The sequence below is a fragment of the Chelmon rostratus genome, chromosome 8 (assembly GCF_017976325.1).
Source record: "Chelmon rostratus isolate fCheRos1 chromosome 8, fCheRos1.pri, whole genome shotgun sequence".
Classification (NCBI taxonomy): Eukaryota; Metazoa; Chordata; class Actinopteri; order Chaetodontiformes; family Chaetodontidae; genus Chelmon; species Chelmon rostratus.
This window is the reverse complement of record NC_055665.1, coordinates 19,914,489-19,927,541: the sequence shown is the minus strand read 5'-3', so window position 1 is coordinate 19,927,541 and position 13,053 is coordinate 19,914,489. Positions and strand designations below refer to the sequence as shown.

Below are 13,053 nucleotides of genomic sequence, written 5' to 3'. Positions count from 1 at the left end.
TTTTGTTTTACTTGCACAAGAAATTAAAATTCATTTTTTAACCACTGATGCTTCAGTGACAAAGTGTATTTGTTTGAGAATACTGTGACAGGTTGGCTGTCATGTCATACAAGGCTATTGGAATGTTTTATACATATGGTATCTATGGCTATACATCCATCACATGACAGATTAATATACTGTATGCAAGGAAATGGGTAACCGGTCAGATACCAACCTGATGAAGGCTACATAGCTTATATATTTGGTGTTTGTGTGGTCTCAAAGTAAGAAATCCCAGTGTTGTGTCGCATTTATGTGACACTGTGTCAAATAACAAAATGTGGTGGGTGGCATTGTTAGTAAGAATGACCTTTTAATCTAATCCAGACTCTGCCTTTAACAAATTGGAAATGTACGTTGGTTTGCATTTGCAAAGTAAGAGGGTTTTTTTTTTTTTTTTCATTTTGAAGAGGTGTGAACACTCCCACCAACTAAAGCCATAAAGACTGCTGTTCATGCTTTTCTTTGTGAGAAAATGTGGTCTGAGCAGGCAGGAGTACAGAGAAATTATTTTTTCATGACAAAGAAAGCACCAAAATGGCACTCTGCTTCTTGATGTGCATAAACATGTCTTCACCTGTGTCACTCCTCCCACCCTGGGGAAAGCAGAGTCTGAAAAAAAAATTCAACTGCTGCCAGTACAAATCAAGGGCCTTGCAATTAATGATGCTATTCTTACTATTGATACTTGGAAATGAGCTGGTGCTGATAATTTGTATGTTTTTTTCTTCTTAAACTCTCAGTGCCACTAATTGCAGAATGCAATACTCATATCTTCAATTTGACAATCTCTCCAGGTATAATCCCCACAGGCTGGAACACAGCTTATGTCCTTCCTTTATATAAAGGTGGTGAAAAGAACGATTTAAATAATTATGGCTTCGGGTTGCCTGGCCAAAATGTTTGAATCTCTCGTAAATACTCAGCTCTGGTTCAACCTCTCTTTGTTTTCTGTACTCACTCGCTATCAGACTGGATTTATGCCTCAGAATAGCATTACTTCTGGAAGGTCCTTGGTTTTAAATGACATATCAGTAGCTGTGGATAGCAAAATGTCTTGCTGTGTTAATTGAATTGTCTTAAGTATGTGATACTGTTGGCTATGTGTAACTAGAAAACTTTCCTACGTTGGTTTTGATTCTGTCAGTTGCCTACAGTTTAAAAAGTACCTATATAATCGATTACAATGTGTAAAAATGGGTGATGTTAATTCTGATATTTATAAAAAATTACATAAGGTGTTCCACAAGGTTTAGTGTTAGGTCCTATATTGATCTGAATTTACATTAATGATATTGTCCCATTTTCTGAATCCTGTAAATTTATGGGGCTGACACAATTTTATTTTGTCATATACTTAGACACTAAATTAAAGACTTCTACACAACCAGCCACTGAATGTCTGCAATGTTCCTTTGATTCACTCAAACGACACAATAAGTTAGTACTAAATTCAGACGAAACCAAATGGATGCTGTTCACTAAGGCTACTGAGTCTCAACATTCATTCAGCTAATGGCATATGCATTGAGAGTGTGCTCCAGCATAAATAACTTGGTACCACAATCTTACCTTCAAGCATCACATTAACACACTGATGCTGAACTGAGAGCAATACTAAGAATTGCTTCCCTGTTCACCATGAAAATGACTTGAAACAACATTTTTATCTGTTTTGGATTGCGGGGATTTTACATATGGAACTTTGAAATCACTGGATGCTGTCTCCCACTCAGCCCTGAGGTTTATAAGTGGTGATCCCTACACCATCTTTGCCAAAAGGTTGTCTAGTTTGTATTCATTTATAAAGCTTTAATACAGATGTTTCCACCCTATATTTCATCCCTTTCAACTCTGAACTCACATTATCTTGGTACTCCCTCATTGACTAAGCCGTTGCTCCACATTCTATTAATCAAAGCTGAATTAAGAAAAATGTCACTCTCTTACAGTGCGCCTGTACATGGAATAATCTGCAGAAGGCCTTAGGGAAGTAGGACAAAGCGGAAAGTGGAAAAGGACTCTCTGCCGTCTCTATTTGTTCAAAAGCCTTATTCCAGAGCTTGTTTATGCAACAATGCATTTATACATTGTTGTTTTTATTGTTCGCTGCTTTGTTTGCAAGCATTGCATTACATCTCGACACCATTGTAAATGGTCCTCAAACATTTTCTTGAAGTAAAATAAAAGTTAATGATTCAGATGAAAGTGAAACTACTGGTGGCTTTGCACCAGAACGAAATTATATGTCTGAAGGTACAGGCCAACAGAATCCAGCAAGAATGCATCTGAACCGCCGGACCACTGAGCGCTCGGGCTGGAGGGTGGCTGTTTTGCAACATGGTGGCCGGGCCACAAACTTTCTCATATTACAGCTAAACAGTAAACTAAAATATAATTCCGAAAACATTTTAGATGAGCAATGCAGTAAAAGAATCTTGATTCAGAAGTTATCAGCACTGCCTAGTTTGACAGTTTGATCAGATTTTCGCAGGACTGGTGCGTCATGCTGGAAGGACTCAATTGCATAAAGTTGAGGACGAGTCGTGATTATGCAAATTCAGATACAATGACTGGTCCATCAACTCGCCATGCTGTATCCATCATTCAGCGCATGGCCGGATCTCTTGCTCTCTACAGAAAATGAAAAGCATCCATCGCCTTGACATCCGTCAACGGATCCAGTGTGAGTTGCATAGTTGTTGCTGACTGACACTTGAGAGAAAGACCACAGCATAACCATTTGACTGCAGTACAGCATACAGAAAATATGCTTAACTTGATTACAAGTTTAAAGTATTCAAGTACAGGTACTGAGCAGGTGTTTTCTGCTCTTGGTCTTTAATCATTGTGCAAGGTTCAGTCATGATAGATCACATAATTTACTTGAAAGGTGCATAATTACAGGTACATATCAGGAAGACTGTAGCATGCCTAGCATTTCCAGATATTAACTGCAGTCACCATATGCAGATCCATGTGTTACACGCTGTGTCCCTTGAGTGCTGTGACATAAATGAGATCTGTAGTAAAAATGTAATGACAGATCTTGGGGCTGATACAGAGGATGAGTTTCTTTCCAAGTTGTCTAGTACTGATTCATTTTGTTGCTGCAGTCGCTCTATGTAGCTCATGTGGAAATAATATAGGCCTCTGCAGACTGCAGCGATTGAAGCCCAGTGTGAGACTTTATTTAGGATGCAAACCACCATATTGCCTGTGAGAACACGCCAGTTTTGTTTCAGCTATAGCACACTGTCTGCCTTAGGAGAGCTGGTTTAATGCTTGGCTTTTAAGAAGTTATAGTGATGGGGATACACAGGATTTCTATGACTGGTCTCAATGGACAACAACAATCACCCAAAGGAAACGTTTTAAAACAGATGGTTGACTGGCTGGGTCTGTACCAATCCCTCTTGCTTTTTTTCTTCCCACTGTACTGAGCTTTCAGAGCATTAATTTGTAGCTAAAAACAGGAGTGTGTAGAAAATAAATGGGTGGTTCAAGCCAACCGCAGGCTGGAAACGGGATACAGAGATACAACCAACTAGAGGACAGAATAGAGGATTGCCGTAATTTGACCGAATAAATCAGAATCTGAACTATAAGCAGTAGACTAGAACAAAATGGGAAACAACAGCATTATGGCTCTATGATGCATGCATATACAAACGTTTGCCAATAGACAGACAGTAGCACCACATGACAGGCAAACTAACGAATATGAATAGCAACAGGAAAAGCAGAAAGATGTTTGGCTGGGGCCCGCTTCACACAAAGCATCTGGGAATGCACTTTACGAGGGCAACAGTGGCAAAGTGTAAGACTGACATAGAGGAAAGAGCTGACTGTGAGACATGGCACTGAAGTGATTCTCAGCAGTAAGTAGCGGTGGTGGGGGTTAGTGCAGAAAGGAAGGCACCCACAGTGCCACACGGCTACGAAGTGGCTCTAAGCAAGAGGAGGGTGTCGTGGAAACGAAGCACTGGCTGCGAGAGACATGACTGTGAAGTCGTTGATGCTCGCGGACTGACAGCGAGGACAGATTCAGTGACAGCGATGTTTTTCATGCTGCTTTTGTTTTGCAACACTTTGTGTCGTGACTGTTAGATTGTATGGGAACTGATTTAACTCAAAATTCTTTAGTTGCTTTGTGTACGGGATCTCAAAGTTTTCTATGTTCGCAGGGCTCTTATCACAGTCGTTTTCTCTCCTGCCTTTGTGCCATCCACATCCTCCCATTCCACTGCATCTTAACATGATGGGTCTGCTCCACTCTTCCCTGTGGTTGTGCTTTTTCACCGCCCAACAAGCACTTCACTGAAAATGAGTGACAATTGGTCTTCCATAGCCACACATTTCAGTGAGAAAATCGCTTTAATGAAAGGGTAAGTGGTAAGTAACAAACTAGCAGAAAGACAAATGTGAGGACGACATGGAGAAAGTATGAACTTAAAAGCCATCTAACCTTACAGAGATGAAAAAAAGGGAACATTTCCCTGACATTAAAAGAGACAAAGAGAAAGAGCCCGAGATGTAAATAACAGTGAGGAAATTGGTCACAAAGGACTGTTTTATTTAATATATGCACAAGAGCTCCATGCATCACCTGCAGATCAGCGCCCATATTTCCAGTCACACTGTTTTTGAATGGGAGGACTTAGTAAATCAGTCGCTCCATTGGGGCCAGTTACACTCCTTAAATTTTAGTGCAAGGTAAATGTTTGGCGTGCTCCTTAGCAAATATGCCCCTAAGCGAGAATCCCACTGAGAGATGAGAATATTTAGTACCTAAATGAAAAAGGATGTGGGTCCAGTGACTTGAAGCAATGGGAGGACTTAAAAAACAACACCATATCGTGGCAGAAAAGCAGATACAAAGACTGGAAAAACAGAGGAAGAAAAAAAAACTCACTCCCTCATACTCTTTCTTTCTATGTCCAACTGTGCAACTCAGACCAGCACTCACTCTTATTCCTTACAACCTTGTGCAGCAGCTGGAAGCTGGTGGAAGATGGACACATAAACACACTGACAACAGGCAAAGTGACAGGAAGGCAGACAAGCCGTCTCTCCTCATACCTGTGTACTCCAAGTGGAAGCCAGCAGCAGATACACTGATGTCAGTCTGGAAGGTCAGGTACAGGTTGTTGGAAGTGCTGTTCAGCAGTTGGGGAATTGTTGTACCTTTATCATACAATATACAAAAGACAGTTAAGACCATGTTTATTTATCCATATTCTGGATTTAACCCGAGCAAAATGATGTGGGCATGCAATGCAGAAAACATATACTGCACCTTAGTTATACGCAGCATAGATTATAATTTAGATACAGAATAACTCTGCTGTAGTTTATTAAATCATTCTCTGGATTCCATGTCTTTATTTTAAAACGAGCCACATTCTGAGAGTCTGAACACTCTGGCTATCAGCAGGTGGCCATTTCACCTCCATAACCTTGCTAAATGGGAATGCTGAGTATATCAGCAGGTACAAATGAAACAACTGTGAATAACTAAAATAGAAAGCGACTCACATAATACAATAAATCACAATGACTCTCATGAAGAAATAAAATAACGAATCCGGAGCAGAGTGTATTTTAAAAGTTCAAAAGCGGCAGTAGATGTATTTTGCGCCTGTTTCCTTGGTCAGAAAACATTTTGCATTTTGGAAAATCTGTATCTGGAAGAGACGGTGACATCATATACACAGTGATCGAAGTCTATTTACTAACGTCTCAATGTCAAAAATATTGTTCTAGGACACAGATCATACAATCTCTGTTGCATATTTTCAAGCATAAAGCATGTTCAACACGCTTCCGCTCGACCTTCAGTCAGAGCCACAAAATCAAACCCATGAACTCAAGCATGGTCTATAATGCTAACTGAATTTGCACTGCAGAATATTCTGTATGTGTGGCCACACTGAGGGCTCTGGGATCATTTTCTCTATTCCAGGCGTGTGTCTTCTGCAATTTGCATGGAGACTTTTACATATATTCATAATCGCTGTCATCAGTTTAGCCCAAGATAAAATTGATTGCCAGCCATTTAAAAAGCCTTAGCCTTTTCACACGGCACGCTGCCCTGCACAGCGCGAGCTGTACTCATGTTGTGGAGCTATTACAATATGTACAGAGTTTTGAGATGTCTACCACTTGAGAAATTTAACACCTAGTCTCATAAAACCGAAAGCTGATGTGGAGGCACACGTCATTATGCTACAGCAGTCCCTCTAGGACTAGGATTCAGCATCTAAAAAGATGTGATGGCCTGTTTCTAGTAGGTTACCATGTTGCAAGAGCACCATTTTCATTAATGTGAGCCCCAAGGCAACACTACATTAGTGAAATTCCAGACTGAAACAGGAACTACATGATGAAGATCTCGAAGACGGGAATACTGTGTGAAGGAGGAAGGACACTTTTTCTTCTTTGCCTTCTTTAGCTGGTTTTTAAACAGCATTCTCAAAGGACATGCCAAATGCCATCAGCTCCATCACCACATCTGTCTGTGACATCTGATTGAAATTCAAGGGGGAGCTGACAACTAAAATTCAGTTGTACCAGTCTTACCTGAGTAGCTACCAAGCCTCGGAGCATTGCCATCAACACCGTCAAAAAAATCCAGCGAGTCCCAGTTGTGTTCTGTGGCGAAGGTCACAACTTGAATCTGACAGAGAAAGATACCTTAAAACTCATGGAAAGGAAAGCAGAAAAAATACACAAAGACAAAAAAAAATCGAAAACAAATGGACTCATGGACAAAATGACTAGCTGTTTAATAACTAGACCATACGCGGAAAAAAAAATCAATCCACCAAAAAAATCTTTTAATCTCTCATCAAACATTAGACTACTGAGATCCGGATCTGTGTCCTCTCACTTGGATGCCGGCTCCCTCAGGAACGGAGATTTTCCAGGCACAGTTCAAATAGTTGGCGTACGGCTCTGGGTATCCAGGAGAGAGGATAGTGCCTCTGCGCTCAGTCAACACGCCGCCACAGGGAACTAGACAAAGGGGAGAGACAGGAGAGCCAGTCATGACAAAGTTCAGGGCTACACACAAGCGTTATTTTCTGACAATTCACATGATATCATTGTCATTAAATACTCAGTGGAGCTTTGCATGGCAGCACTCACTCGCCTCTTGTAAATAGAAAACGGTCCAATCCTGATGTGCGATAAAATCTCTCACAGGTCACACGACAGCTGTTCCTCTCTAAGTGCACCTTGTTTCTACCAGAGCCACAAGTAAGACATTTATCAAGCCTCTCAGCTCTCAGATGAACGTTGAAATGGAGTCACTGGCCAGGTTATGCTGGCGTTTTCAGGCACTGTGATATATTTGAGCATGGGTAAAAATCAAAATGAAAAAAGGGCAATAACAGCTACAATTTCTTTATTGCTTTTCAGACGGGTGCCAATTGGCCTTGTATCCGGCCAGATACGTTCTACACAGTGTTCGGCTCTACTTTTTGTCCATTAAGGATTGTGGTTAGCCAGCCTTGCAGAGCAGAATTCTTTGGATTATTACACACAACAAAACACAGAACACAGTGCATTTTCTTCCTTTTGAAATGCAATTCTTGGCTAATACAAAAACAAGCAATGACACAGAAGGCAGATGAGATTTTGTTTAGCAAAGCCTTTCACACCATAACGAGAAGAAAAGTCTAATGGAGAAGTGCTTTTTCATTGCTGCTTTGCTCTGTTGAGATGCACTGCTCTACGGCCACCAGCTGGAATATGTTTGGTCCCAACTCCTTTACCCCTTTTCTCCGTTCACTCCTGAAGGATCTGTAGGTTAGAGGAATAATGCACCTTCTATCTTCTTTTGAATACACCAAGTAATTGGTTTAGCAGTCCAATGCTATCCAAGGTTATCTAGCATTTGTATGTAAGAGTTTTCCTACAGGACCATACGCAAAGCTGTCACTCAGGGTGGAGGGGGTCCTTCAGAAGTACTGCAATGTGTTCTCCCATCAAAGAACCAGATGCTATTTGTCAAGGACAAGAGTGCACCCTGTGCAGGTCAATGATAATCACGGTTTTTGATATCCATCAGCCACTGGAGGATTCAATGTGAAAGACAAGAGGAGACACGTGAGAGAAAGAGAAAATATGCTACTCATGGGAGAATAATGGCTGACACAAGAGGTGGGGAAAAAAACCCTTTTTCAGCTGTCAGCCTGCTGCTGTTTCAAGCTTATCAATATTTTACAGGTAACATCTACCCTCCTACACACGACACATGAAGTCCCAGTGACAGATGAGGCAAAATTACTCGTATACTGTACCTCAGAGCAAAGAGGCAGTGGAGCAGTCACACTTTCATATAATCCCTGCTCCAGTAATGTCATCTTCAGCTAAAGCATGTTACATGCACAGCATTCAGTATTGAAATCAATTAACTCCTTCTTCAAAACTGAAGGAGAAGTGCTTGTCTAACCTTTTCAAATTCGGCTCTGCTAACAAAACAGAAGGTCACTGCCTATGAAATCTAGACTACTGTAATCAGCATGTCAGGCTCCTTGAAGGTATGTATTGCCTTTACACTAAATAACATGGTGAGTAAGACTATCTACTATGTCTGTAACCTTGATTTCTATTTAATCATTTTCTCCCGGCTCTTCCAAACCTCTTTTATTCAAAATTAAGGGCAGACACAGAATAGCACAGTATGAAAAAAGCTGTGTTGTAAATATTTTTCATCATTGGATCTTTGTTAGTTCCAGTCTTCAACGCTGGAAGGTCTGAGCAATAATTAAGTCATTTTCAGAATAACAAAATATAGGTCTGATCTGCTTTGTTCTGGTTTATAAAACTTAAATTCTCCTTCCAGGGGACCAGGATCTTGACAGACTTCCTACAGACCCAGCATTTCAGGGTAAGTTAACAGCTCCTTTGACTCCCTTGAGCTGTCAGTTAATGTAATTGGTCGAGCAAGATTAGAAATCATGACACTCATGAAAGCATGAATGCTCCACACCCATCTCAATCAGTGGCAGGCTCATATGTCACAGTTACCGCAGGTAGACAAGCGTGGGGACTACACAGATTATGAGACGCCATTTAGCACCATCTGATATGGAGGGAACTCATTGCAACTTTTAATTGGAAGTGTTTTAATCAAGATATCAGAAAGCTATCTGCTCATGTGGTGTGTGTACCACATGTGTTCCACATCACTCTACTTTAATGTAATATGATTTGTTTTTAGGATACATAAATCTTATAAGTGTTATATTTATATTAAATTAAATTCATATGTAGATCATGCAGTCAAAACTGCCTCTTGTCAATTCTCTGATAATTATTTTCATCCACCACAGTGTCACAACATGTAAAGTAGACACAGCCATCATATCCTCTAGCGTCTCTGTTATCTCACTTTTCTCTTCATTTTAAGCAGTGGAGTCCATCTCTTCACTTTAATGCAAACTTGAAGCTTTCTCAGAATAATTAAGCACCAAAGTGGACACCCTGGCCAAATTTTCAAGGTTGGTTTGCTTCACGAAAGACAGCGAAGACAACTGAGACAAACTAAGCTCTCCCAGAATTCATTGGGACGTCTAATCGGAACTGAGCGAGGAGAAAATGTTGCTGCTCCCGCTCTCACTGCAAAATTGTGTTTTTTTGGAGGTTAAAAGAAAATGACCGACATTAGCCAGTTGGTCGAAGTCATTATGGAGAATACAGAATAGTGAGCAAAACAGAACATCATCACAGTATAATGACAAAAATCTGTTTACCATATATAAATTGCTTTTTGTATGCGGTGGGATTTCTTTAAATTTAAATTAAATATGTTGTTCGAGAATTTGTAATGCTTACATTAAGTGCTAGAAATACACCGTTAGTCAAACTGGCAGTGAGTTCGCTTTCATTGCAGAAACTTAAGTAAAGTCCAGAAGCAGCATGGCCTCACAGCAGCTCATCTTGCTCCAGTGAAGAACCCTGGCCTGGCCTTACCACACACCCCCAGACTGAGACACTATAATTGGTCTTGGGAGGCTATTTCAAAACAAGAATCCACTGTTTAAAAACAAGCTCGGTGCAACACTGTTTATTTGTTGACACCTTCGAAAAAGTGTCTAAGCCAACAGTGAATTCCACGGTGTGGGCATACTGAATCACGGCAATCTGTGAGCTTATGTAATGTTGGCCAGTCATGATTTTCTACAATCAGAAATGACTGAGTTTGTGATTCAGCTGCCTTACGCTCAGGCGTGCAGGGAACTCATCTATCAATATTTATCTGTATTTGTACTGTAACCTGTAAAAGACCCTTCTCCGCTCCATAATCTAATGGTGACATATGCAGATTTTTAGAACATTCCACCATTTACACATCATCTGCACATCATCTGCATTACTATAATTTTTAAAAGCTTACGTAAGTACTTCAAGTCAAACTCCATCTGGAAACAAACACAAGCATCTATTTATTCAAGTCAACTACTTTCCATAAAATTCCATAAAAAGGCCATCCGAAGATTATGCACCCATTCAGGCGAGGCTAATTTAATCACAATAGAACGTCGTGCTGGTGCAACTCAACAGCAAAGCCTTTATTCGGCTTTGTTTTTATGAAATCGAAAGCAAATCAAGTGTTGTGTGATGAGCCAGGTCAGTCACGGCTGGGCGAGGAGACGGAAACACATGTGCTGAAACGCAGGTACCTCGCAGGAGAGTGATGCCGTCACGTCCCATAAAGAGGGCTTGAGTAATTGAGCATAGTGTTTTTTGTTGAAGCTTTCATGAAACTATATCCATTATTCTGGACGCATACACTGCTGCTGGGGAGAGGCTGCAGCCAGATTCAATCTCCAGATAAAAATCACTGTGTTTAAAATGGAACTGCGCGTGCCACTGCTATTCCCTTACCACTTGGCAGTAAACTCGGATGAACCCTGGCTTAAAATCTCCCGCACTCACTGGCTGGGACTATTTGTTGGCTGGCAGAAGGCCTGACTTCAATAGATTTCTCTCAACCGTAGTTCTTTATCTTCCCAAGGTAGACACGTGGGTGTCTTTGTGAGACTGAGTGCATGCATGTCCTGCATGTGTATATGTTTGGTGAAGGCACATGCGGGCAGGGCATGCAAATCTGTGTATGAATGTGAGTATGTCAGTGCATATATATTCAGGTATACTTATGTGTGCATGGTTCTGGGCAAGCTAAACAAAGAACTGTGTAAAGAGGGATGCCGGCCCCTTCAGAAGATGGTTCAGACCTCATCAAAAGCTGTTGTAATTATGACCAGTTCCTCTGTTGGTCCTTTGTATTTTCTGTTTACATCACGTACAATAAGTGATTCTGGTTCCCGTCTGTTGTTTTGACTTTTAATCTTTGAAGTGAAACAATGACAGCACTGATATCGCCTAATACTGCTCATATTGTTCTTTTTTAAATTTTTTCCTACATCGTGTTGATTTTTTATGCACCCCTGGGAATAGCAATCACACTGGTGTTGGGTTTTTGTGATTTTTTTTCAATCAATCATATTTATTTTTTGTGGTTAATCATTTTAAGAATGGAATTTATCTGTGTTTTCCAAATGAACTCTGGCCTAGCACTAAGGCACTGTTTGCAGCAGTAGAATTAATTCATTCACTTTTTTTTTGCCTGTGGCACCAGAACTTGTCTGCACCCAGCTAGGCAAATTAAAAAGCTGTTAACACTTTCTATGAAGTTCTTATCTATAATACATAATGATTTACTTTACTTAAAATAGACACCGAATTGCTATACTGGTGGAGCCATTGACTGTGTCTCTACATTTGGCACTGACAGGTAGTATACAGAGTCTTTTCACTGAAAACAGCTGCCTGCTGTAGTTAAATCTGACAACTGTGAGAGTGGTGGGAGTGAACCAGTAAATACAGCAAAGCTGGGGACCAGACAGCTGAACAGTAAGCTGAAACTTGCTCTATGAAGCCGAGGGGAGCTGCAGGTTTTTGCTCTGTAGGTTCACCACTATCAGCAAACTCTTTCATACTGTCGCACTGCTTTCACATTACTATTATTAAATTATATTGTTATATTAGTGTTATTCTAAAAATATGAATTATAGCCTCTTCAACCTTATAAAGTATACATGGTGAGGTATCAAATATGATGATTAGCTCCAACAGGCTTGGCTTCATTGCAGGGCTTTGTATTGTAACATGAATCGCAGGCTATTATTAGACTGTACAATGTACTTGATAAATGCATAATATATAGAGATGAAACCTTTATTATGCATTATAATGTCGTTTCACATCCATAAATCATTTTGGTGTTTCTTATGTTTTGTCGACCTCCATTTGCATATGGAATGAAAGCATATTAGAAACAACTTATTTTGCAGGTGTGTCGCATTAGATAATAAAGCGTTAACCAAGTGTATGTAGGCTATATAGAAAAAGTTGTGGGTGTTGTTGTTGTTGGACACGTTCACTTTACACTGCTATTTATTTTCCCATTAGTCTGACCATGCACAGGAACCAAAATCCTTTCTCTAGGTAGAAAATTTATGAGACATTTCTCTTTGTTTTCCTTTTTGTCCTTGCCTCTTTCTTCCTGCCTGAACTATCCAGAACAGAGATAGACGGGTGCTTTGCATTGGGTGACAGACATTAGGATAAATAATGACTAGGAAAAACAGACACCAACAGTTTTTGTGCACCTGCTCCATCTTTTTTCGATGTGTGTGTGTGTGCGTGCGTGTGTGTGCTTGCATGCAGGGGGTGAGTCGAGGGCTGGAGGATGAGGACGCTTACCAACACATGTGGGCACAGTGCCGTTCCACTGGGCCAGAGCATTGGGCACGGCCTCACACCTGATGGCGTTGGAGCCGTGCAGCGTGTAGCCTGGATTGCATTCAAACAGAACCGCCATGCCGATGCCAAAGTCGTTCCCTATCCGCTTCCCAAACCGGGGCTCAGGGACCGAGTTACACTGAATGGCACTTGTCCGGGGGACGGCTGGGGATAAGAGGGGAGGAAGCAAGCGTG

At 40.8% G+C, this 13,053-nt stretch overlaps 1 protein-coding gene across 1 annotated transcript in view; it reads right to left on the bottom strand.

Annotated features, from left to right (window-relative positions):
• The window catches only part of LOC121611032 (CUB and sushi domain-containing protein 3-like), a 158,139-nt gene that overhangs the window by 79,614 nt on the left and 65,472 nt on the right, over positions 1-13,053 (bottom strand). Inside the window, 4 exon segments of the mRNA XM_041943392.1 lie at positions 5,125-5,229; positions 6,625-6,721; positions 6,935-7,059; positions 12,820-13,023. Of these exon segments, the coding sequence (XP_041799326.1) occupies positions 5,125-5,229; positions 6,625-6,721; positions 6,935-7,059; positions 12,820-13,023 (531 nt within the window).